Raw genomic sequence first — 23,941 nt, 5'->3', positions numbered from 1 at the left:
TGTTTCTTCTTTGTCTGCAGAATTGGTTTTGATGTCTTTAGCCGCGGACTCATTGTCACTTGGTACCATTTTCCCCTTTCAGGCTTGTCATGTTCAGCCTTGCATTTGATGCTCAGTAGTACCAGACTGAATTTCTGTACTTGGATATGTATGGTAATTCACTACATGCCTTTGCTCAAGCCTTACCTAGGGCTGTTCTTTCCTTTATTTATTTAGGTTATTTTGAGATACTTAAGATTATGGCTAATGTTTTTCTAAACAGAGTTGCCTCTTCTATTAAATAATCTGAGATGAATATATTCTAAGTTGCAACTTTTTTTATTAGGATACTCTGCTTGAGGTATTTTGTAATTTCTTTGAAGCTTTGGAAGGAATTGTTTTACTTGGCTAAAAGAAATGAAATGATTTTAGTATTTTAATAGATGAATTATAAAATTGGATGATTGCTTACTTGGATGAGTTTTCTCTTTTCTTTTTGGTTTTTTGATACAGATTTTCTCTGTAAAACAGTCTAAAACAGTCCTGGCTGTCCTGGTACTCACTCTGTAGACCAGGCTGGCCTTGAACTCACAGAGATTGACCTGCCTCTGCCTCCCAAGTGCTGGGATTAAAGGTGTGCACTACCACCACCCAGCATACAATTTTTAATGTTTGTTTATTTTTGAGACAGGATTTCACTATGTATCCCTGACTGATCCAGAACTCACTGTGTAGATCACGCTGCCCTTGAACTCAAGAGATTGGGCTGTCTCTGCCTCCCAAGTATTGGAATTAGAGGCATAATGCCATCACACCCTGCAGTTCTCTTATTTCATGCACGAACAAATTATGATGAGAAATTAGTGGTTCTTTTAAAACAGATGATTAGTTTGAAGTTAAGTAAAAATCAGTATTACTGTAATGTTCCACTAAATACAAGTACTTGCTTTAAAAATATTTTGTAGTGAGTTAGGATTTTCAGGTCTTATCCAGCCTTGTAGAAAGTCTTAAGATTCCAGTGCAGTGTTAAGTATCACCATTTGCTCTTCTTGTAGTAGTAACTCAATAATGACCAGAGCCATAGATGCTCTAATTTTTTTTTAAATATAACCTTGATTCCACAGGGTAGTTTTATTTATAGAACTATGGCCTAAAGTTGCCTTGTACTGTGTCTTCTAGGAAATTGTAAATTCTACAAGGAAAAAAAAACTTTTATCTATGTTAGGACTATTTTAAATGTTCACAAGCAGGTGTGGTTTATAGATCTGTGTGTGTGTGTTTTGTTTTTAGCATCAAGCATTGCACGGTTCTCTCCAATAATGTAGATCATCTTTTACTGAATTTAACGCTGTCTGATATCATGGTCTCGCTGGCAAATGCCTCAACTTTGCAGAATGATTCCAGTTGGATAGAAACGATAAGGAAATTTGTGACGGAGACCCTTAAAGGTGGTGCTAGGCTGAACAGTAAACAGCTGAACAGATTGCTTGGAGTCTCCTGGAGGCTGATACAGATGCAACCAAACAGAGGTAGGTCGTGCAGGAGAGGAGGAGAGGCACTCTGGGTCTGCCATAAATGGTGATTGCTGTTACCCCATGTAGTTATGCTGCTTCAATTCAAGCCATTGCAAGCCTAAGTGTTTACAAAGCAGTCTGCATGAGCACTGGGACTGTGGCTTAAAGTGCTGCTTTCTTGGGCTGGGGCTGTTCTGAAGCAAACTGGTAAAGATGTCTGCCTGGATATGCTTACTCCTCCTCTGTTTAGCCTGAAATTAAGTTAGTTGTTTTTTGAAGTGACTTACTAATTTTTTTTCCCCATTCCAATCAAAGCTTTCCTTTTTCGTCCTTTCTAATACCTTGGTTTTTGTCATCCTAGGTTTGTTCCTAAGAAAAGTGATAATGTCATCTCTGGTTGCTTTGACTTTCGTATGTCACACTGTTGCTATATATGATAAGCATCAGTTTATGCCTAAGACAGCTTTGCCCAGGAACGAAGAAGTACTGTGTGGAAGGAGTGTCTGTCTGTCCTATGCAGTTGTTTTCTTTCTCTTCTCAGAGGCTACAGAGAATCTCATTAAGGCAGTGTATACGCTGTATCAGCAGAGAGGCCTGCTTCTTCCAGTTAGGACTTTGTTAATCAAATTTTTCAGTAAAATCTATCAGAAAGAAGAACTGAGGTCTTACAGATTGAGGTAAAGATTTTTTTATTTTCCCTTAGTCTCTTGCTGAGTTGTTTTGTAGTCTGTGTACATCAGTATGATTAAGTCTTTAAAGTCTATTTGTTGAATTCAAGAAATGGTATAAAATTTAATCAACAAGAATTCTTCATAGTGCTAGAAAACTATACCCATATCTTAACAGACTAAGATAATGCAAGGCTGAAGTTGTTTTGTAGGTGGCAACATACTAAAGGCGTCAGTTTATTGTTTCATGTATTTTATGGTAGCTAACACAGGATAAACAACTCACATAGATCTCACTGGTGTCCCTTTTCATTTAGAAATTATATAATTTAGTGGGCAAAACTGCCCCTGCTACAAAAGGGATGCTAGTATCCTACCTGCTTTCAATGCTTAAATAAGAAAATGTGTTATTTGTATATCACTGCTTTTGTTAATATTTAAATAGAAGAAAGGATTGGTTTTGGTTTTAGTAATAGCTCATGTTTGTAAATTAGCATTTATCCTGTTCTTCCTTGGCCTTCCTAAGGTACCGGAGCAGAGTGCTATCCCGTTGGCTGGCTGGCCTCCCATTGCAGCTTTCTCACCTTGGCTCCCGAAACCCTGAGCTGTCCACACAACTGATTGATATCATTCATACTGCTGCAGCACAAGCAAATAAGGACTTACTGAAAAGCTTACAAGCTGCTGCTCTACGAATTTATGGTGAGTGAGTGTCTAGTGGTAGAGGTTGGCCTACATCTGTTCCAACAAGGAAATGGAGTGTTAAAAGGGAGTTCTGTGATTTGCCTTTCTTTTGGTTCGCATTAGGTTAAATTGCTCAAACAAAATACTAAATTCATTTTAAGTATATTGGAATAGTTTTTACCTTTTATATTCTCTCTAACTATTTTTGTTGTTGTTTTGGAAGGTGTGTTCGTTTGGGACAGGGTCTCACAATGAAGTTCAGGCCCGTCAAACTTGAGATCTTTTTGTCTCTACCTCGAGTACACATCCCTCCATGACCAACTTGACTGTTTTCATTCTTAAGTTATCTTTAAAACAATTCATAAATTTAACTAAAAAGGTACTTTGAAAATTCTTTTGCTGCTTTGCTGGCAAGATAGTTCTTGTGTTAATCATCATGAGTATCTTTGATGACTCCAATATCAATATTCTATTCATCTCTAGAACTGACTTACTGCTTAGTATTTTGAAGAAAAATACTAATAAAAGCTTATTGGCATTTATATTTGTAAAGTATATATGACTTTCATTTATTATCATTTTGTAATGTTGTATAATTCAGTGATTCTTAAGTATATTCCTAAGGTGGTACCATTATTACTACTACATAATTCTAGAATGTTTTCATCACTCCCAAAAGAAAGTGTTTTTTTGTTTTTTTGTTTTTTTTTTTTTTTGGTTTTTTGAGACAGGGTTTCTCTGTGTAGCTTTGCGCCTTTCCTGGAACTCACTTGGTAGTCCAGGCTGGCCTCGAACTCACAGAGATCCGCCTGGCTCTGCCTCCCGAGTGCTGGGATTAAAGGCGTGCGCCACCACCGCCCGGCCCAAGAAAGTGTTTTTATTAGTTATCTCCTAGTCTTTCTTTACTCAAGCTCCTGACAACAGTTAATGTATATTCTGTTTATAGCTTTGTCTATCTGGACTTTATTTTAAAGATTTAAAAAAAATATATTTTAAATCATGTGTCTGTGTGTGGGTTTATGCATGTGGGTACAGTGCTCTTGGAGGTCAGCGGTATCAGATCTCCCTGGAGCTGGAGTTGGAGGCAGTTGTGAGCCACCTCATCTGGTCCTCACTAGCAACATGCTCTTCACCTCTGAGCCCTCTCTCCAGCCCGTTTTCATCACCATCAACATTTTTACTGTTTCTATGAAGACTGTTGGATGTTGTAAAGTTAATAGTGTCAAAAATGATTATGTTCAGTATTTTACTTAAATAGCTTAGTAAGCCATATGTGATAAGAAAATTTGGTATGTAATTGTTAAAATTGAAATTTAACATCATTTGTCAGCCTTGAATTCATTGGAAGTCATCAAGGTGCTTTAATAATTTAATCTGTGGTTTGTGTATCTTTTATAGTTGAATTTCTTGTTTACCTCCCCACTAGATCCACAAGAAGGCGCTGTGGTGGTTCTTCCTGCAGAGTCTCAGCAGCGTCTGGTTCAGCTTTTGTATTTTCTGCCTGCTCTGCCTGCTGATTTGCTTTCTCGGTTAAGTCGGTGCTGCATTATGGGGAGACTTGGTTCAAGTTTGGCTGCCACACTTATTGGAATACTGTACATGAGGTATTACTGAAGTGAGCTGTATTTTAAGTGTATCCTCTTTCGTTACACAATGGAAATATAGAAGTTTTCTTTTGTTTTGCTTAGTTTTCTGAGAATAGGATCTTTCTGTATAGTCCTAGCTGTCGTGGAAATCTCTGTAGACCAGGCTGGCCTCAAACTCAGAGATCTGCCTGCCTCTGCCTCCTGAGTGCTGGGAGTAAAGGCGTGCGCCACCAGGCCCAGGTGTCAGTTGCTTCTTGTAATAAACTTATTGTTGGCTATTGTTAACTGCACTGTGGTTCAAAATTGTCTGCCTCAATTTTCTAGCATGAGCTGTTCACAGTGTTGTTTATAAATGAAAAGTCAAGGTTTACTTATGTGTGTTTGTGTGTCAGAATGGTTATATTTTTAGGAGTTTGAAGCACTGACTAGTTTTCTATGCTTTTCTTCCTTAGAAATAGAAAAAAATTCTTAACTTTGGTGTAAGCCTTTATTTAATGTTAGGCCTTTGAAATTTCTTTCTTTTATCTATAACCAGAAGTGTTTTTACTTACTGGTTTCCATTGGAGGCTACACTGTTCCTTAGCTACAGTGTCTAAAATTCTGTTAAGAGTAGCTCTTTTGAATACTTACTGAGTCTCTGGAAACTACATTTAATGTTTATGAATATCAGTTATGGTTGTCTAAAGTTTATTAGCTTTTGTCAAGAATGGGTTCAACAGTCTTGCTTTATTGAACTTACTTTCCTCTGGAGATTTGTAGTGATAGTTGGAAAATTGGATTAATCTGCAGCACTGATAATGAGAGTTCATAATCAGTAACAGCGGATTGTGACTGGGGCTGGAGCTCAGTGGGAGAGAGTTGGTTTGAGGCCTGGTTATCGTCCTGGTTCACTAGTAGTCTGTTTGGTTCCTTCAGACGAACTTTTAAGTACTTCAGGTTTTTTTTCTTCAGTATCTCTCCTCTTCTGCTAGACCATGATTATATACCAGCCAGTTTTTATAGTCTGTCCTACACTGGTATATAAGTCTGGCTTCTTAATCCCATATCTGCTGGGTGCTGTTGCCAGATTATTTTTCCAGAGATATCTTTGATAAATTTTATTTTGTTGCATTAACTGGGCTTAGAGATTAAATTCACCTTTTGTAGTTTTGATGCCCAGCTGTTTGTGAGAATTAGGTTATTCCCGGTGTGAAAACCCCATCATTTAGACATTGTTCATTTTCTCAGCTTTTAAGAAGGTCCTTAGAATTACTGCCTGGACCTCCCCACCATTGATAGTGGCTTAGGGTTTGACATCCACCTCCTGTTGTCCTTTTAAACTGTTGCCGCCTTTTAAGCCACTTCAGCAACTGTAACTCCGCCGCTACTAGCAGTGGTTGGGCTGCAGAGTGCCACGTCTGAGGGAGTTCTGTTCCCTCACACACTCTTTCAAAGCTACAAGGGGACTTTACTAAACCTCTCTCCCTCTAAAGAACTCAAGATTCAAAGGTTAAGGGGGAATTCTGCTCCTCAGAGAGTCTGAATAGCAAGTAGCTCACCTTTCCTTGCTCGCATCCTCCCCAAAAGCCCTCATGCGTCTCACCTCTCCTTACAAACCCTTCTCCACCTGGCTCCTCCCTACCACTTCCTGTCAGCTAGTTGCTGACAGGCTCCTGACCACAGGTGAATTTTATTTGATCAAACACATCTTTGCATCATTAAACAAATGTTGCAGAGCATAAACAAAAGTTAACACACCTTGCCGGGCGGTGGTGGCGCACACCTTTAATCCCAGCACTCGGGAGGCAGAGGCAGGTGGATCTCTGTGAGTTCGAGGCCAGCCTGGGCTACCAAGTGAGTTCCAGGAAAGGTGCAAAGCTACACAGAGAAACCCTGTCTCGAAAAACCAAAAAAAAAAAAAAAAAAAAAAAAAAAAGTTAACACACCTTGAAATAATATTCCACAACAACCCCCTACCAATACCATTCTGGAATATAAAACAGTGGTTATAAAACAACTCAGTCCTGAACAGATATGCCATGTGGCAAATTCTTGTAAGAGTATTTGGGACAATTGATAGTAGTATGTCATGCTGTCTTTAAAACTAAAGTGATACTGTGTTTACTGTCAAGTTCTAATGTTATGTTCTATGGCCTTTCTCATTTGCATTTCTGCCCATGATTTTTATAGCTAGATTGGGCAATATAATTATGGATAATTTTTTCCCCAAAAACATGAATAAGGAAATTTCTCTACAGTGTTGAACAGAGAGAAATTGGACTAAAAAACTTTGTCTTGGGTTTTCATGAGGGTGCATGTGGTGCAAATTTCCAGGACCAAATTTGGTTTGCCGCTTTCACTTTTGCATAATTATTGATACTGCTCCTTTTAGTAGTGCTCTGGCTTGGGTAAAGCTGAGTGAGTATGGGCTGCTTGTGATCTGTTCCAAGTCAAACTTGAAGTGGACTTTCTACTTGTAGCCACTGGGTGGCACAGTTGCTTCCTGTATTTACTGGGTGTAAGAGGATGTTTTCTATCAACTCTTTTGTCCCTCTTGCTGTCCTTTCTGTCGAGTTTCTGTGGTATATCTTCATAGATGTCTGCATGTTGCTTGGAATGACACAAGAATGCTTGCTTATTTAGTGTGCCTCCTCCTATTTAAGAATATTAATAAATACAAAGGTAGGGTTTTTTGCTTGTTTGTTTTTTTACACCCCCCTTGTGACAGGAGGTAAATTCGAAAAGCCTAATTTTGTCTGGCATTTACTCAGTTGTCTGATAAAATATGTAATATCAGCTGGTTAGGTCTGATCATTGTGTCTTTTTGCTGCATCTCTGCTTGGCATTCACACTTTCCCTAAAGAAGCTTTGCTCTGAGGGGTTTTCAGAGAACAGCTAGTAACTTGTCCTACAGGAGGAACCAAGTACTTCTCATTTTACATTTGGTTTTGGTCTTTTGAGATAGGGTCTCATGTAACTGAGGCGGGTCTCAAACTCAGTGTGTAGCCGAGGGTGACCTTGAACTCCTGATTTTCCTGCCTCTGCCTCACAAGTACTGGGTTTACAGGTTTGTGCCACTATATCCAGCTCATTTAGACTTTGTTTAAAATCCTCTGCTTTACTGTGCTTTTGTGAGGGTACACCAGAATGTAGCCTATCATTCCTTTAACAATAAACTTTTTAAGTCTGATTAGGATGCTTTTTGCTTTAGTTAGCTGTGAAGCTGAGATTTCATTAATTATCTTACTTGGTAAGGGTAAGACTTTATATAAATAAAAAACTTAGTACATAGTAGTGGAACCTGCCACTGAAATAAAAACTTCTTTGGCTCTTTGGATCTAATTTTGAAATGTGCTGAAGTTTTGCTACATCATATATATGGGCCAGTTACACTTTTTAATGAAACATAACTATAAATATTTGCACCTCTAACTTTCATAATTGCAATACTGGGGTCCTTATATGTGAAGTTTAAACAGTATATATACTGTGGGTTTTACACAACTTGCAATTAGATTTGTTTTTTAAAATTTAATATGTATTTGAGGGGTGTGTGTGTGTGTATGTGTATGTGTACACGTACACATACATGTGGAGGTCAGAAGACATTCTGCAGAAGTCAGTTCTCTACTACCATATGGGTCCCAGGGACTGAACTCAGGTCATAATGTTTGGTAGTAGGTGATTTTACACTGAGTAATTTTGCCAGCCTAGGTTTGTTTTCAGTAAAGGAAAATGCAGGACTGGGATTATGGCTCAGTGTTAGGGTACTTGGAGGTCCTGAGATTAATCTCTGAAGACCCCTCATTTTTCTTTAATGGTTTGTTTATTTATTTTTGCCTTTATGTGCATTGATGTTTTGCCTGCAAGTATAGCTGTATGAGGGTGTTGGATCCCCTGGGAACTGGAATTACAGACAGCTGTAAGCTGCTATGTTGGTGCTGGGAATTGAACCCAGGTTCTGTGGAAGAACAGCCCAGTGCTTTTAACTGCTGAGCGAGCTATCCAGCCCTCTCCCGTTCCCTGACTCTTAATAAAGACAGACTGGTAATAGCTCTTTTGTTTCTTCTAGGTCATCCTTTTCTGGATGGAGCCACTCGGTTAATAACTACTTAATGACAGATGTGGACTATCTCAGCTTCTTATTTTCCACACTTACAGGTAGCCGTATTAACAATCATGTCAAGTTAAAAAGAGAACACAATGCTATGTGACCGTCACACTAGCCTCCTTAGACATGCTCATGGAAGTATGGTGTTTGGAACATGGAAGCAGTTAGCTTGTTGGGCAGTATCTGTGGCAGTCTGCTCATTCTGAGGGCTGCTGGTCAGGAGGCTCATTGGCAGGTTTCTGTGTGGGTTGGACAAAGTATAAAAGAGCCAAGAGGGACATGAGAATTATGTTAGGTGAGGTAATCCATGTTCAGGTGGGGTGATCCACTTCTCCATTCTACCTTTTTCTCCCCAAAGAAGAGACTTAGAGCCAGTGAGTAACTGAAAAGCATTTGAGGACCATTGTATAAGAATATACAGTGTTGTATTTTGAAGGGATCATAGTGTTGCTGCTTCCTCTTTGTTCATTTGCTTTGTATCATTTTTTTGAGACAGCGCTTCCCTATGAAACTTTGTTTGGCCCTGAACTCGGTGATCCCCTACCTCTGCCTCCAGAGTGCTGGGATTAAAGACCTGTGACAACGTGCTCCACTCATTTTCTTTGTTAAAAGCTACTGCCCGCCCCCTCTTTAAAAATTCAAGATTACTAAAGCTTCCAGTAGAAGCGGTTAAATTTTTTTTTTTTTTTTTGCTGTGTTGGAGATTGGGTCAGATCACATCCTTTGCATGTGTAGTTAATGTGAATTTTATGGTTTCATTTCTAGGATTTAATTCCTTAAGACATTGTAAGATCCAGAAATACAACAAAGAAGAGCTATCATGAGTGTTGTATATTACTGCTCTGTGATTTATTTTTCAGCTGGCTCTGTTTGTCACCCACATTAGGGTTTTCAAAAGAGGAGTTGGCCTGGCTTCAGAACCTTCGAGGAGTTCCTCATGTCATCCAGACATCGCTTTCCCCTGTGCTTCTCTACCTTACAGACTTGGACCAGTTTTTACACCATTGGGATATAACAGAGGTAACAGTGCATCCAGAAAGAAACTGTTCATTTCCATAGTCCTGCTGGAGTCACCAGTGCTTGCTGTGTTCTGGGTGCCATGTGTCACACGCTACTAGACACAGCAGGGTGTAGAGTGGTCCTCATGCTGGAGAGGACCGCTGTGTCTGTAGGGGGAATCCATGTGTTTTGAAGAGGGAGAATATGTACATAGAGCTTCATGGGAGAGGGTGAATTTGAGTTAGTAAATGAGAGACCTTAGGTAAAGGTTGGCATCTTTGAAAGTGAGTTTTTATTTTTATTTTCTATCTACCTATCTACCTATCTATCTATCTAGTGTTTCGAGACAGGGTTTCTCTGTGTAGCCTTTGGGAGCCTGTTCTTGAACTCAACTCTGTAGACCAGGCTGGCCTCGAACTCACTGAGATCTGCCTGCCTCTGCCTCCCGAGTGCTGGCATTAAAGGCGTGTGCCACCACTGCCCTCCTGAAAGTGAGTTGTTAAAAAATTGCTCATTAGTTTCTTAAGAATTAATGTGTGATTTATTAAAATTAAACTTAAGGAAAACCCCAATTCCTGAAAAGGTCTTAGATCAGGAATACAAGGAACATACCTAAACATAATAAAGGCAATTTACAGCAACCCAACAGCCACCATCAAATTAAATGGAGAGAAACTCAAAGCGATTCCACTAAAATCAGGAACAAGACAAGGCTGTCCACTCTCCCCATATTTATTCAATATAGTACTTGAAGTTCTAGCCAGAGCAATAAGACAACAAAAGGAGATCAAGGGGATACAAATTAGAAAGGAAGAAGTCAAACTTTCACTATTTGCAGATGATATGATAGTATACATAAGTGACCCCAAAAATTCTACCAGGGAACTCCTACAGCTGATAAACTCCTTCAGTAAAGTGGCAGAATACAAGATCAACTCAAAAAAGTCAGTAGCCCTCCTATACACAAATGATAAAAGGGCTGAGAAAGAAATCAGAGAAACATCACCCTTTACAATAGCCACAAATAATATAAAATACTTTGGGGTAACACTAACTGAACAAGTGAAGGACCTGTATGATAAGAACTTTAAGTCTCTGAAGAAAGAAATTGAAGAAGATATCAGAAAATGGAAAGATCTCCCATGCTCATGGATAGGCAGGATTAACATAGTAAAAATGGCAATTTTACCAAAAGCAATCTACAGATTCAATACAATCTCCATCAAAATCCCAACACAATTCTTCACAGACTTAGAAAGAACAATACTCAACTTCATATGGAAAAACAAAAAACCCAGGATAGCTAAAAGAATCCTGTATAATAAAGCAACCTCTGGAGGCATCACCATACCTGACCTCAAGCACTACTATAGAGCTATAGTAATAAAAACAGCCTGGTACTGGCATAAAAACCAACATGTGAACCAATGGAATTGAATTGAAGACCGTGACATTAATCCACACACATACAAATACCTGATTCTTGACAAAGAAGCCAAAACTATACACAATGGAAAAAAGAAAGCATCTTCAACAAATGATGCTGGCATAACTGGATGTCAACATGTAAAAGATTACAAATAGATCCATATCTGTTGCCATGCACAAAACTTAAGTCCAAGTGGATCAAAGACCTCAACATAAATCCAGTTACACTGAACTTGATAGAAGAGAAAGTAGGAAGTAGTCTTGAATGAATTGGCACAGGAGACCACTTCCTAAATACAGCACCAGTAGCACAGACACTGAGAGCAACAATTAATAAATGGGACTTTTTGAAACTGAGAAGCTTTTGTAGGGCAAAAGACACGGTCAATAAGACAAAAAGACAGCCTACAGAATGGGAAAAGACCTTCACCAACCCCACATCTGACAGAGGACTGATCTCCAAAGTGTGTAAAGAACTCAAAAAACTAGACATAAAAATACTAAACAAGCCGGGCGGTGGTGGCGCACGCCTTTAATCCCAGCACTCGGGAGGCAGAGCCAGGTGGATCTCTGTGAGTTCGAGGCCAGCCTGGGCTACCAAGTGAGTTCCAGGAAAGGTGCAAAGCTACACAGAGAAACCCTGTCTCGAAAAACCAAAAAAAAAAAAAAAAAAAAAAAAAACTAAACAATCTAATTAAAAATTGGGCTAAAGAGCTAAACAAAATTCTCAAAAGAATCTCAAATGGCTGAAAGACACCTAAGGAAATACTCAACATCCTTAGTCATCAGAGAAATGCAAATCAAAATCACTCTGAGATACCACTTTACACCTCTCAGAATGGCTATGATCAAAAACACTAATGACAGTCAATGTTGGAGAGGATGTGGAGCAAAGGGAACACTCCTCCATTGTTGGTGGGAATGCAAGCTTGTACAACCACCATGGAAATCAGTATGGCGGTTTCTTAGAAAATTAGGAATCGAACTACCTCAAGACCCAGCCATACCACTCTTGGGCATATAACCAAGGAATGCTCAATCATACCACAAAGATACATGCTCAACTATGTTCATAGCAGCACTATTTGTAATAACCAGAACCTGGAAACAACCTAGATGCCCGACAACTGAAGAATGGATTAGGAAAGTGTGGTACATATACACAATGGAGTACTACAGAAAAAAAACAATGACAGCATGAAATTTGCAGGCAAATGGATGTAACTAGAAAATATCATCCTGAGTGAGGTAACCCAAACCCAGAAGAACAAACATGATATGTACTCACTTATAAGTGGATACTAGATATAAAGCAAAGAACAATCAGACTGCAACCCACAGAACCAGGGAGGCTACCTAGCAGGGGGGACCCTAGGACGACTGTGGCTTACAGTAAGTTTTGGTTTTACTCAATCACTGGGCAAGCATCAGGGAAACATTTCACTATTAGGATAAGAATTTGTACTGTGTCAAGCTGATGATAGAAAAAAAATAAAATTAAACAAAAGTTAATGTGTAATTTGTTAAAATTAAACTTAAGGAAGACCCCAATTTTTCTTTAGGTTTCCAAGCCAGCATACAGATCTTGTTTACAATTCTTATATTTTTGGTTGTGAGCCTAGCCTTTAACGGCTGAGCCATCTCTCCAGCCCTTGTTTACAATTCTTAAAAGGAGATTCTAGTTTATATTTTGTTCCTTTGATAAACTACTTAAAAACATAGACGGTTTAAATAGTTTAAATAACCTTATTTTGTTTAGTATTTGCTAAGGAAACCTTTAAAGATATTAAATTTTATTGATATCTAATAAACTTAGTAATGCAGTAAATCTTACTAGTATGTTTCAGTATTTGTGAAACTGTACCTTGAAACCCTAAGCTTAAACCAAGTTTTAACGTGGAATTATAAGGTTCACCTTTTATACAAAAAGGCACAATTGTCGGGCGGTGGTGGCGCACACCTTTAATCCCAGCACTCGGGAGGCAGAAGCAGGCAGATCTCTTTGAGTTCGAGGTCAGCCTGGTCTACAAAGCAAGTTCCAAGAAAGGCGCAAAGCTACACAGAGAAACCCTGTCTCAAAAAAACCAAAAAAAAAAAAAAAAAAAAAAAAGGCAAAATTATCTTAAAAGATTAGAACAACCCCCCAAAAGTCACAAATACTGGTGCAAAGTGTTTGAGTTGTGTATGTGTCTTATTCTTTTTTTTTAAGATACACTTTTTAAAGATACTATATGTAGCCCACTGGCCTTAACCTCAAATCCCTACCTCCTGAGGTTGGCATGGGTCAGCCTTCATTTATTAATTAATACCTTTTTCTGTTCTGTGTCTCTGCTGGCTGATAACTTTACTGATCTAAGAGATATTTGGCTGGGACACTCACCTTTTTTATTTTCTGTAATATCCAGTTTTTAGGCCAAAGTGTTCTGCCTTGATCTATCAGCGTTCTTTACTAGGGCCATCTCTAAGTTCAAGTTTCAAGCCAATTCTTCTTTTCCGTTGTTAATCCCATCTGGTTTTATTAAATTGGTGTTTTCACTTTATTCTATCCTGAATTCTATTCCGTAAAGGGTTAGAGCTATGCTTTTTGTAGATATTTAAACTACTTTTGTCTTGACCTTATTTGACACTGGTCAGAAGGCTAAGGTTATAGGTCATACCAGTGACATTTAGCCTCTGCAACTCAGTGCCAGGTGTCATGTTTTATTTTGAGTTCTGCATAAATACTTGGTTTTAAAAAGTGAAAAGGAATAATGGAATAGTGAAAAGGAATAGAGTAACTAATCTAATATTTAATAGTTGAGATTTACTTCAGAAGAGATGAGAAGAGCTTAAAAAAAACCTTTCTTGTGGTTTATAAGGCCTAAAAGTTATATTTAAGAACTGGGTTTGTTAACAATTTTTAGTAGTAATTGTCATTTTAAGGATAATTCTGATGTGTTTAAATTATCATTTGACATTTCAGAAAAGCATTTTATGGAGATTAGTGGGCTAGGATTCCAGGCATAGGTTCGGCAGTGTCTAATTTGGTGAGCTAGACAATTCAACATTTTTGGCCTTGTTTTAAGGAGGCTTTGAATTAAATGATGTTTTGTGCACATCTCTAGTTTCTGTGTGTGTGTGTGTGTGTGTGTGTGTGTGTGTGTGTGTGTGTGTGTGTCTAGGTCTAGTATGTATGGCATATGTATATTAAGCATACCATCTTTGGAAAGCCACAGTGTAGCTGTGTGTGTGTGTCTGTCTGTCTAGTATGTATGGCATATGTATATTAAGCATACCATCTTTGGAAAGCCACAGTGTAGCTGTGTGTGTGTGTCTGGGTGTCTGTGTCTGTCTGTCTAGTATGTATGGCATATGTATATTAAGCATATCTATCATCTTTGGAAAGCCACAGTGTAGCTGTGTGTGTGTTTGTGTGTCTGTGTCTGTCTGTCTGTCTGTCTAGTATGTATGGCATATGTATATTAAGCATATAATCTTTGGAAAGCCACAGTGTAGCTGTCATGAAAGTGTCATCAACTATTTCTGAGATGAACATTTGGCATGGCCATGGACTAAGTTTAAAGGTTGCTGTCTTTGAAATGTTAAGGCATAAATTGTGGGAAATTAGAGTTATAATTTTAGTTTTTGAAGTTTTTAAGCAAAAACCCTCAATTTCCTTTTCAATAAATTGGTTGTATTTGAATTCCATCTTAATGTGAATGTATTTGAAGTACACATCATTTTGGTATCTTAAGTATAGAAATTTTATTTTTTAATTCATATGAATAAGTTACCAGTAGATTAGGATTTCTTAGTTGCTTTGGGTTAGTGTTATCTGCCAGGTGGAAATGAGATTTTCACTCAATCTATTTGGGAATAGTATTGTCTATTTGAGAATAGTATTCACAAAAAAAAAAAAAAAAAAAAAAAAATTTAGAAGGCCGGATGAATCTTTATCCCTTCTTAGGGAAGAATCTTTATCCCTTCTTAGCTAATCATTTATTCCCCCCACCCCCTTCCTGAATGCGTGCCTTTTGGCTTTCTCCTTTTATAAAAATAACACTGTAGACATTGGTCTGGGCCTTGTATTTTTCACTTAGTGACTTTGTGACCAGTCTTTCTGACCTAAAAAGTAGTGCTTTGTAGCAGTAATCAACAGGGAAAAATCCCAAAAGGAAGAGATGTCTGGACAGAAAGAGCTTTCTCAGTGGAGAGTCTCTTATTCCAAAAGTCCAGTGAACTGCTTAACGATAATGTTGTTTTAACTTGTTGCTTTTAAGATAGTGAATGGTTAGTTGCAAAGGCTTTGTTGTTGTTGAGTAGTGCTGGAGTTGGTTACAACCCAGGGTCTTCAGCCTGTTGAGCACACTGTTATCATTGAACCACATTGAACCCAGCCTCCAAAAAATACATTTGTTTTCCATGAATAAACCTTGAACATATGTGTAACAATTCCCGGATTTTTATGCACTTATCTATCTTTTCCTTTTATAGTAGCATAATCTAAATTTTATCATATTCTTGTTAAATTTTTTTGTTTGTTTGTTTTCCTTTTTCTCTGTGTAACAGTCTTGTTTGACCTGGAACTGGCTCAGTAGCCCAGGCTGGCCTTGAACTCAACAGAGATCTGCCTGCCTCTGCCTCCTGAGTGCTGGGATTAAAGGCATATGCCACCACTGCCTGGGTGTTTCTTTATAGTTTTTTCATAACTAAGTATACCTTCCAACTCTTGTTTAGTTTTCCATGTTGTTGAACTGTTTGGTAATTTGCTTGTGTTGAACAGTTCATTTTTTATTGCCATATAAAATTTTTTTTTTTTAGCTATTTTATGAATGTGGGTGCTTTGCTTGTATGTCCATATACCACTTGGATATCTGGTGTCTGTAGAGGCCAGAAGAGGGTGTCAGATCCCCGGAAACTGAAGTTACAGACACTATATGGGTGCTGAGAATTGAAACTAATTCTCTGAAAGTGGCCAGTTCTCTTCACCACTGAGCCATCTCGCTAGCCTCCCTGCGCCAACGTTATATTGTAGTAAAATTTCTTGCCTGACTTATTGTTTATCATATTTTAGCATCTTTATCTTTCCTTGGCATAGTGGTTAAAAAGGTAATTATATGCCTGTTTTTCTGTATGTGTGTGTATTTCTTTTTCTACATTTCAAATAATCTTTTTAAAAATTATTTTGTATGTGTATGGGTATTTTGGTCTCGTGCTAGTTAGATGACTTCCAACATCTCATTGAGGATGGAAATTGGAACCTCTGATTTGGTCCACCATTTACTGGTTTTGTCTATTTCATGTGTTTTTCCTTATGTCTCTTAAATTCCTTTCAGGTATCAGTTTGTATGGATGAGAATTGGTTTCCCTGTCACCGCTACTGTATTTATTCTCTTTCATTATTAAGGAGAGACATACCATTTTTTGTAGAGCTCAGTCCAACATGGAGTTCATGTCCATATCCATCCGATTCTTAGGATCTCAGAGCTTCCCTGGCTGTTGACTCAGTTCTTTAGACACAGTACCTGTGTAAGCTTAGTACTGAATGGAAGGTGTTCTGGTTTAGAACATTGTCTAATGTAATTCTATTGAGCCTTTGAGAACAGAAAGGCCCCTGAGTTTGAACAAGAAATTTGACATACCAAGATGCTTTTTCTCATTCTCTCAGATATTCTAACAGATGAGCCTGTGACTAAATGAACTTACAGTTTTCCTGTTGGCTTCCAGGTATTAGAAAATCCACTTCCTTTTGTGGAACCAGAATGACTGCCTCCAGTGAAACATACATAGGGAAAAAAACTACAAAATTCTTAAAACAAAAATATAGACATGAAACTGTTTTAACTTTGCCATTTATTTTAATATTTAACCTTTACCATAGCTAGATACAGTTTTGGGCTATTCTTAACTGCTTTAATTTTGCCCCCCAAGTCTTCAAATTCTAAGCCCAATTTAGGCCATCAGCCTGCCTTTATTGCTCATGTGTGGGTTTGTAAGTTTGCAGGGAAGCGCAAATGGCCATGGCTGTGGGAGCTTATGCAACTCTGTGGGTCAGATTCTTGGACGAGTTCTGGTGTTTCCTTTTCTCACTCTAGTATAGTTTCTTATTGCATTTGTATTAGATGGCAAACCAGTGCATATAGAACAGAAGCTCGTCTGGAGGGTGTCTCATTACTGTTGAGTTTCTGTTGTTACAAGTACTCAGACTCAAGGACAACACCACATGCTAGTGCTAGTGTTCTTTCTGTTCTCTTTTTGTACCTGCCTTTTCTGACAGTGAGAAACGGGGCTCGTTTATATGTACTTCATATGTTTACTTGATTGTTTCTTCTGTATGCCAAACCTTGTTTGGACTCTGGCTTTTGGGGGCAGGCAGTCTGTCCGTAATCATGGATGACCTGCTCTGGCCTACACCAGCTTTCCTGCCAGAGCTTACGCAGAGAGACCCTACTTTTAGTGGCTTTAAAGCAAATTGTTTTGAAGGGAAGAGATGAAGTGAGCTCCTTGATTATTATAGAGTAGTTTTCAGAATGAGAGTTACCTTTTGTTAATAGCAAGATTTACCACCCTTTTAAAGTAGAAGCAGGGAGATGGCATTGAAAATATGAGCGTTTTTTCTGTCAGTAAAAAAAATTTCTATTAAAAACCTTTGAGCTGGGCGGTGGTGGCGGCGCATGCCTTTAATCCTAGCGCTCGGGAGGCAGAGGCAGGCGAATCTCTGTGAGTTCAAGGCCAGCCTGGTCTACAACACGAGTTCCAGGAAAGGCGCAAAGCTACACAGAGAAACCCTATCTCGAAAAACAAAAACAACAACAACAAAAAAAAACCTTTGGATAATATCAGCCTGCAAGAAAATTTATAGGGAACTATTGATTTGATTTTCTAATCTCAAAAGTTTATAAATAATGCCAGTGAGGTTTTAGGCCGCATTCTCTGCATAAAGAAACAAAAACCACATATACACCAAACTCAGAAGGATATCTTCCCTCCCAATCCCCACCCCCATGTTGATTGACAGTTTTTTGAATTTAGCTTAATCACTCTCTTCCTAGGGAGAGGCGACTCTTCCCGCCAGTCATGTCCCTCCATGCAGTTTTATACATATTACACATCTGGTAATGCACCCCATCAGATTCTGGAGTTTGTTTGGAGACCATTGTCTAGAAAGGACGACTTCCTCTTTTCTTTAGAACTTAGAACATTTTAAAATGATAGGGATTCAATTTTCGTTAGATTTCTCTTCCTTTTACCTTTGTAGAATGGTAGGCCACTGTTATAATTAAAATGATCAGGATACACCTGGAGAAACTCCATCACTATCCCTAATTCACAAATGGAAATCCAAAATGCTCAGAGATTTGTAAATAAATCCCAACATGACATTCAGCAAGTTTGGGGTTTTGGAGTACTGAAGATTTCAGACTTTGGAATTATGAATGCTTAACTGGTAAAGTTTATGACATTCTAAAATCCAGAAAATTCCTAATGTTAAAAACACTGCCTCAAGTATTTTGGAGAAACGATATTTAATCTGTACTGGTATTTCCTGGATTGTAATTATTTTTCTGTGGTGTGCATTTTCTACTAAGTGACCAGAAGGCTTTTGTTAACTCTTTAACCACGTCCTTTGGGCCTTTATGTTGTAGCAATTAATAGAACAACAGTCTCCATCTTCCTAAGCTGTTTGGAAGGTGTGGGAGTTTCTGTAGCTGCTTAGTAGATGTCATGCTGGAAAGTGAGCCTGAGTGTGAGGGCTCATTGTTTGATCCTTGACATTTGTCTCTTCAAAGTCAAGTTTCTGTTACCTGTTTGCTATTACTATGTAAAGTTGGTTAAAAAACTGTGTTGAGGGGTTGGGGATTTAGCTCAGTGGTGCGCAAGGCCCTGGGTTCGGTCCTTAGCTCCAGAAAAAAAACAAAAAAACAAAAACAACTGTGTTGAGCCAGGCGGTGGTGGTGTATGCCTTTAATCCCAACACTGGGGAGGCAGAGGCAGGTGGATCTCTATGAGTTCGAGGCCAGCCTGGGCTACAGAGGGAGATCCAGGAAAGGCAGGCTCCAAAGCTACACAGAGAAGCCCTGTCTTGAAAAACAAAAAAACCAAAAAAAACAAAACAAAACAAAACAAAAAACAAAACCACTGTGTTGAACTTTTTTTTTTAAATTCTTTTTTTTTTTTTTTTTTCTTTTTTCCTTGAGACAGGGTTTCTCTGTGAAGCTTTGCACCTTTCCTGGATCTCGATCTGTAGACTAGGTTGGCCTTGAACTCACAAAGATCCGCCTGCCTCTGCCTTCCGAGTGCTGGGATTAAAGGCGTGCGCCACCACTGCCTGGCTCTTTTTTTTTTTTTTTTTTTTTTTTCTGATTGTTGTTTTAAATTCTTAAATGCCATAATGTGGTTCCTGTTTTTCTCCTTTTCTGACAGGCAGTTTGTCACAGTTTATTGGTTATTCCTGCCCGAAGCCAGAGCTTTGACATCATGCAAAGTGCCATCAGTAAGCATTTGGTAAATATCTTTTAGTTTTGTGGGGTTTCTTTTAAGTAAAACATAATTTACCTGGTCTCTCATGGCATGACGTGGTAAGGACTTTTGCTGGCTATTAATTTTGTGACTGGAGATGGCATTGGGTGTGAGTGGAGGGTGGAATGCATTTTTTTCCTAAGACCTTGTTTTTTGTATTTGTGAAATGAGGGGCCTTACATTAAATTCCCAGTTGCTTCTGACTTACTGTCAGTGAGTGTGTTTGGGATCCAGTAGACAGATGGTTTGTGGTTCAAAGTAGGGCCATTACAAGACTCAGTCATTGGAAGCAGTGGGCTGAGCTTAGAGCCTGACTTCTAACCATTGGCATTACATTCACATTGGTATGCCTTCACAAGGGCTTTTAACTCCCTCTAACGTTTACATTTTGACTTTGGGATGTTTAGAATATGTTTTACTTTACAAGAAAGGCCTCTTAAAATGTATTTTCTGCGGAGTCGCTTCTTTGGTTAATCTTACAGTCGCGTCCATAGCTCTTTTCCTCCTGTAGAACGAAGTTTCCTTGATACAGAAGAGAATGCACTGCACTTCCAAGTGCCCTTCTGGGTGTCAGACTTTAGTTCTTGTTCTCTTACTGTCCAAGATGCCTGCCTACCTTTTTTTTTTCCTCATCAATCTCAGAGGTTTTTGCTTTCCTGGGCCCACATTTGTTGTTATGGGAAAGAGAAAACATCCCAGCCAATCTTGGTTTCCATTTTGAGATTGCCCTTTGGAGGAGGTTCCTAATGATTACTCAGCAGTTTCCTGATCTCTGTTTGTAGAGTTAACAGCTTGTATTCAGCCTTACTGAGAGTGTGCCCCTGGGGTCCAGAGGAATGAGCATACCATAATGAATCTCATCTGGCCTCCAGGTTTCTTTCCATTGAGCAGTTGAATATTAATATAATATCTCTTACTGATTCCTGTAGATGCATTTTCCTTATTTGCATCTAAATGGATAAATAAAGGTCAGAAGAAGACTAAATATAAAAAGGACTCTGCATTAATTCCATAGAGTAGAAGGTGGGAACAAGTGAACAGTCTTCTAGTTTGAATGGTTTTAAAAATAACTGTGTGATTGTTAGTATGGAGATTTTCTGACCAGTGAATGCCTAGTAGAATGCCTGCTTGTGTGTATGAATTCCTGAGCCCTGCTTTCACTTCTCAGCACCATATACACAAAAGGTTATTTCTTCATGCGAAGTCATTTTCATTGGGAATTAAATTCTCAGAGGAAAATTGGGGCTTAAAGTAGCTGAGCCACGTGAATACTGAGCTGGAGCACCAACCACCCCACCCAAACCCCAACCCAGTTAACAGGCTTTGCTTTATTTTGGGGAAGGGCTTTTGTGAAGAGGTAATTCATCTCTCTTTTCTCCACTCAGGTTGGGTTGACTGTAATTCCTGACAGCACAGCTGGCTGTATATTTGGAGTGATGTGTAAGCTCCTGGATCATACGTGTGTAGTTAGTGACTCTCTCCTGCCATTCCTGGCTTCTTGTTGCTACAGCCTTCTTTATTTTCTGCTTACTCTAGAGAAAGGGGAAGCGGAACATCTGAAAAAGAGGTAATGTTTTTTGATTTTTCAACTTGAATCTTTTCCTTCTCTTTCTCTTCTCCCTAAATAAGAGTGAAGGAGAATTAGATTTTAGGACTAATGTAAACAAATTTCCGTGGGCTAGTATCAGCTCCAGCAGCTTTTTCTTTGGTCTTTCATGAACCTTTTTAGTGTTGTAGCAAGAATTCAAAGGTTCTTTTAATTTTCCATTAAGCTACAAATTTGAAAAGTCAGATGGTATTACAAAGTTTCCCAATAGCTTTCTTTTATGAACACTACTATAGGTCTACCAAAGCAAAAAAAAACCTCTGAAGACAGTGAAGTGTTAGTACAAATGTTTGTGGTTTTTTAAGGCTTCATTAGAGCTAGCCAGAGTAGAACTTTAAATTCTTGGATTTAAGAAGTATTCTAAAATGTATTTAAGAAGTATTCTAAAATTTAGTTCTAAAATACTAAATTTGTTTAGTATTTTTACTCCTATGTGATATTTAAGCCAGAACTTACAGGTAGTTTGGAGATTCTATTGTAGATTTAAAAGTGTTTTCATGTTTTAATTTTATTGATACATTGTTGCATGAATTCTAAATTGTCTTATAATAAAAACCCAGATATTGGGGTATATGCTGAAAGATCAGAGGAAACAAGCCACAGCCACTTCTCACCTTGCCAATTCCTCAGCCAATCCTGTCTCCATGGATCCTCTGACTGAATGCCCTTGAGTCCTCAGCGCAAAGGTTCTCTAGTTCCTGTCTCCTCACGCCTTCTATGCCTTTCTTCGCCCAGCCCTTTCACTTCCTGTCTCAACCTTCCTAGTGCTGGGATTAATGGTGTGTGTGTTTTCCAAATACTGGGGTTAAAGGTGTGTGTACCACTGCCTGTCTCTGTTTCTCTCCTAGACTGGATCATTCTCATGTAGCCTAATGTGACTTTGAACTCACAGAGATCCAAATGGATCTCTGCTTCTTGAGTACTAGGGTTAAAGGTGTGTGCCACTACTGCCTGACCTCTATGTTTAATTCTGTGGCTGGCTCTGTCCTCTGATCTTTAGGCACACTTTATTCTTAGATTACAACTATCACCACAGTACACCTGTTGAAATCAGGTGAGAAACTGGTGGGTGAGCAAATTGGAAAAAATAAAAATTATATTTTACCCGATGTCAGTGTTTTGATATGTGTATTTTCTAGTCTTTTTTTGAACTTTATTGTTTGTTCTGGTGTGTGTGTGTGTATAAAAGAGGGGGCGGGGAGAGGGAGACAGACTGAGACTGAGACTGTCTTGCTGGCCTGAATCTAGAATCTTGACTAAGTCCCACAAGTGCTTGTACTATATAGGCGTGCACTATGCTCTGGCCCTCTTTTCTTTTGAGCTTTTAAATGTCCTGAAACTGTAGCATGCATGCTGGCTATATAAATTTCATGGCTTAAAACAGTAATTACAAACTGAGCTGAGCTATCAATGTAATGAATTCCCGGTATACGTATAGATCCATACCACCAGCACGCAACACACACTGGAATTCTTGTTCTCTTCTGTTTGTATCTCAGTCACTTTAGTGTTGATCAGCATCCTGGCTTTTTAAGTGGATGGTTCTGTGTATATTTGTAAACAGTATTATTTCTGTTCTTCATATTTGTGAACTTGATAAGAATTATCTTGTTCATATTTTTTTGTTTTGGGTGTCAGTATTATCTGTGATTTATTTGTGTTGATTTAGTTCTATTTTACCCACTACTTCTCTGTACCAAGGCAAGAGTGAGCAAAGTTCTTGAATGGGTTAGGTAGTAAACAATTCAGGTTTTCAGAACCATAAGCTCTCTGCCATAGGTTCTCAACACTAGTGTATAGCGTGAAAGCAGCAGCAGAAAAGAGACAAATGTAGCTGTTTCCAATAGAACATGGCTTACAAATACAGGCTGTGCTCTGGAGTTGACCTGCTGTGCAGTTACTTCGGTCCATAGTATTGTGTTCTGTGAATATGCCAGAGCTTGTCCATTATACTATTTATACTTATTTTACAATTTTTCCAATGAGGACACAATTTTTTTTACTGGGCGTTTCACTGTAATATCATAAAACTGATGCATAGTGAATATAGAGTTGATGTTATCTGAGGGTTTTTGTTTTTGTTTTGTTTGTTTGGTTTTTTTTGGAGCTGAGGATCGAACCCAGGGCCTTGCGCTTGCTAGGCAAGCGCTCTACCACTGAGCTAAGTAAATCCCCAACCCCTATCTGAGGTTTTATAACATCTCTCCTTAGGACTTTTTACTGCTATGTTATTTTCTGTCACTTGAAATATAAGCCCCTTTTATTAAACAATCTGAAGTTCCAAAGACCTTTGGAGCTTTTCAATAAGGAACATCTTTGACCATGTGACTAGACTGGACAAAGTGTAACACTGGTTTTCCCTCTTAAAAGCACCTCTTTCTTTGTTTTTACAAGTCTCTCTTCGTGCCCTGGCTGGCCTAGAACTGGCTATATAGACCAGGCTGGCCTCAAACTCAGAGATCTTTGTTTTCACAGATGTTAGCTGAAAAGTTGGGCTTGACCAGGTCCAGATCACAGTGCCACTGAGCCCTGAAGATGCTCTTCTTTTGTTTCCTTGGTCCTTTGTTACTAATGAAAATCTGCTGCTGACCTAACCACTTGGTTTGTAGGTAGAAGTTTAAGTCTTTATTTTCTTTTTAAAGAACTGTTGTATTGTAAATCAGGATGTGTTTCGCCATAGCATAGCATAGGTTTGATACTCTACTTGGAGACTCAGGATTGTTTTTTTTTTCCTTCATTCTGGGGACTCATTAGTTATTGTATTATTTTCTCCCCTTGTTTCTTCTTGGTTTTTCTAAAAATTCCATTTAAGCATAGGGAGCTGTTTATTCTTTTTGTCTCTTAATATCTTCCAATCGAATTCTTTTGAGTTAACGCTCTCATTGAGC

The 23,941-nt window shown here is 38.6% G+C and overlaps 1 protein-coding gene across 2 annotated transcripts in view; it reads left to right on the top strand.

Annotated features, from left to right (window-relative positions):
* The window catches only part of Tex10 (testis expressed 10), a 43,304-nt gene that overhangs the window by 14,681 nt on the left and 4,682 nt on the right, over positions 1-23,941 (top strand). For both annotated transcript variants that reach the window (XM_059254336.1, XM_059254337.1), the window contains 8 exons: positions 1,270-1,508; positions 2,035-2,170; positions 2,688-2,863; positions 4,272-4,449; positions 8,483-8,571; positions 9,408-9,541; positions 19,352-19,432; positions 20,833-21,014. In XM_059254336.1, the coding sequence (XP_059110319.1) occupies positions 1,270-1,508; positions 2,035-2,170; positions 2,688-2,863; positions 4,272-4,449; positions 8,483-8,571; positions 9,408-9,541; positions 19,352-19,432; positions 20,833-21,014 (1,215 nt within the window). The remainder of the gene's footprint in view (positions 1-1,269; positions 1,509-2,034; positions 2,171-2,687; positions 2,864-4,271; positions 4,450-8,482; positions 8,572-9,407; positions 9,542-19,351; positions 19,433-20,832; positions 21,015-23,941) is intronic.

This window comes from Peromyscus eremicus, chromosome 2 (assembly GCF_949786415.1).
Source record: "Peromyscus eremicus chromosome 2, PerEre_H2_v1, whole genome shotgun sequence".
Taxonomy (NCBI): Eukaryota; Metazoa; Chordata; class Mammalia; order Rodentia; family Cricetidae; genus Peromyscus; species Peromyscus eremicus.
This window is presented reverse-complemented; position numbering and strand designations above follow the sequence as displayed.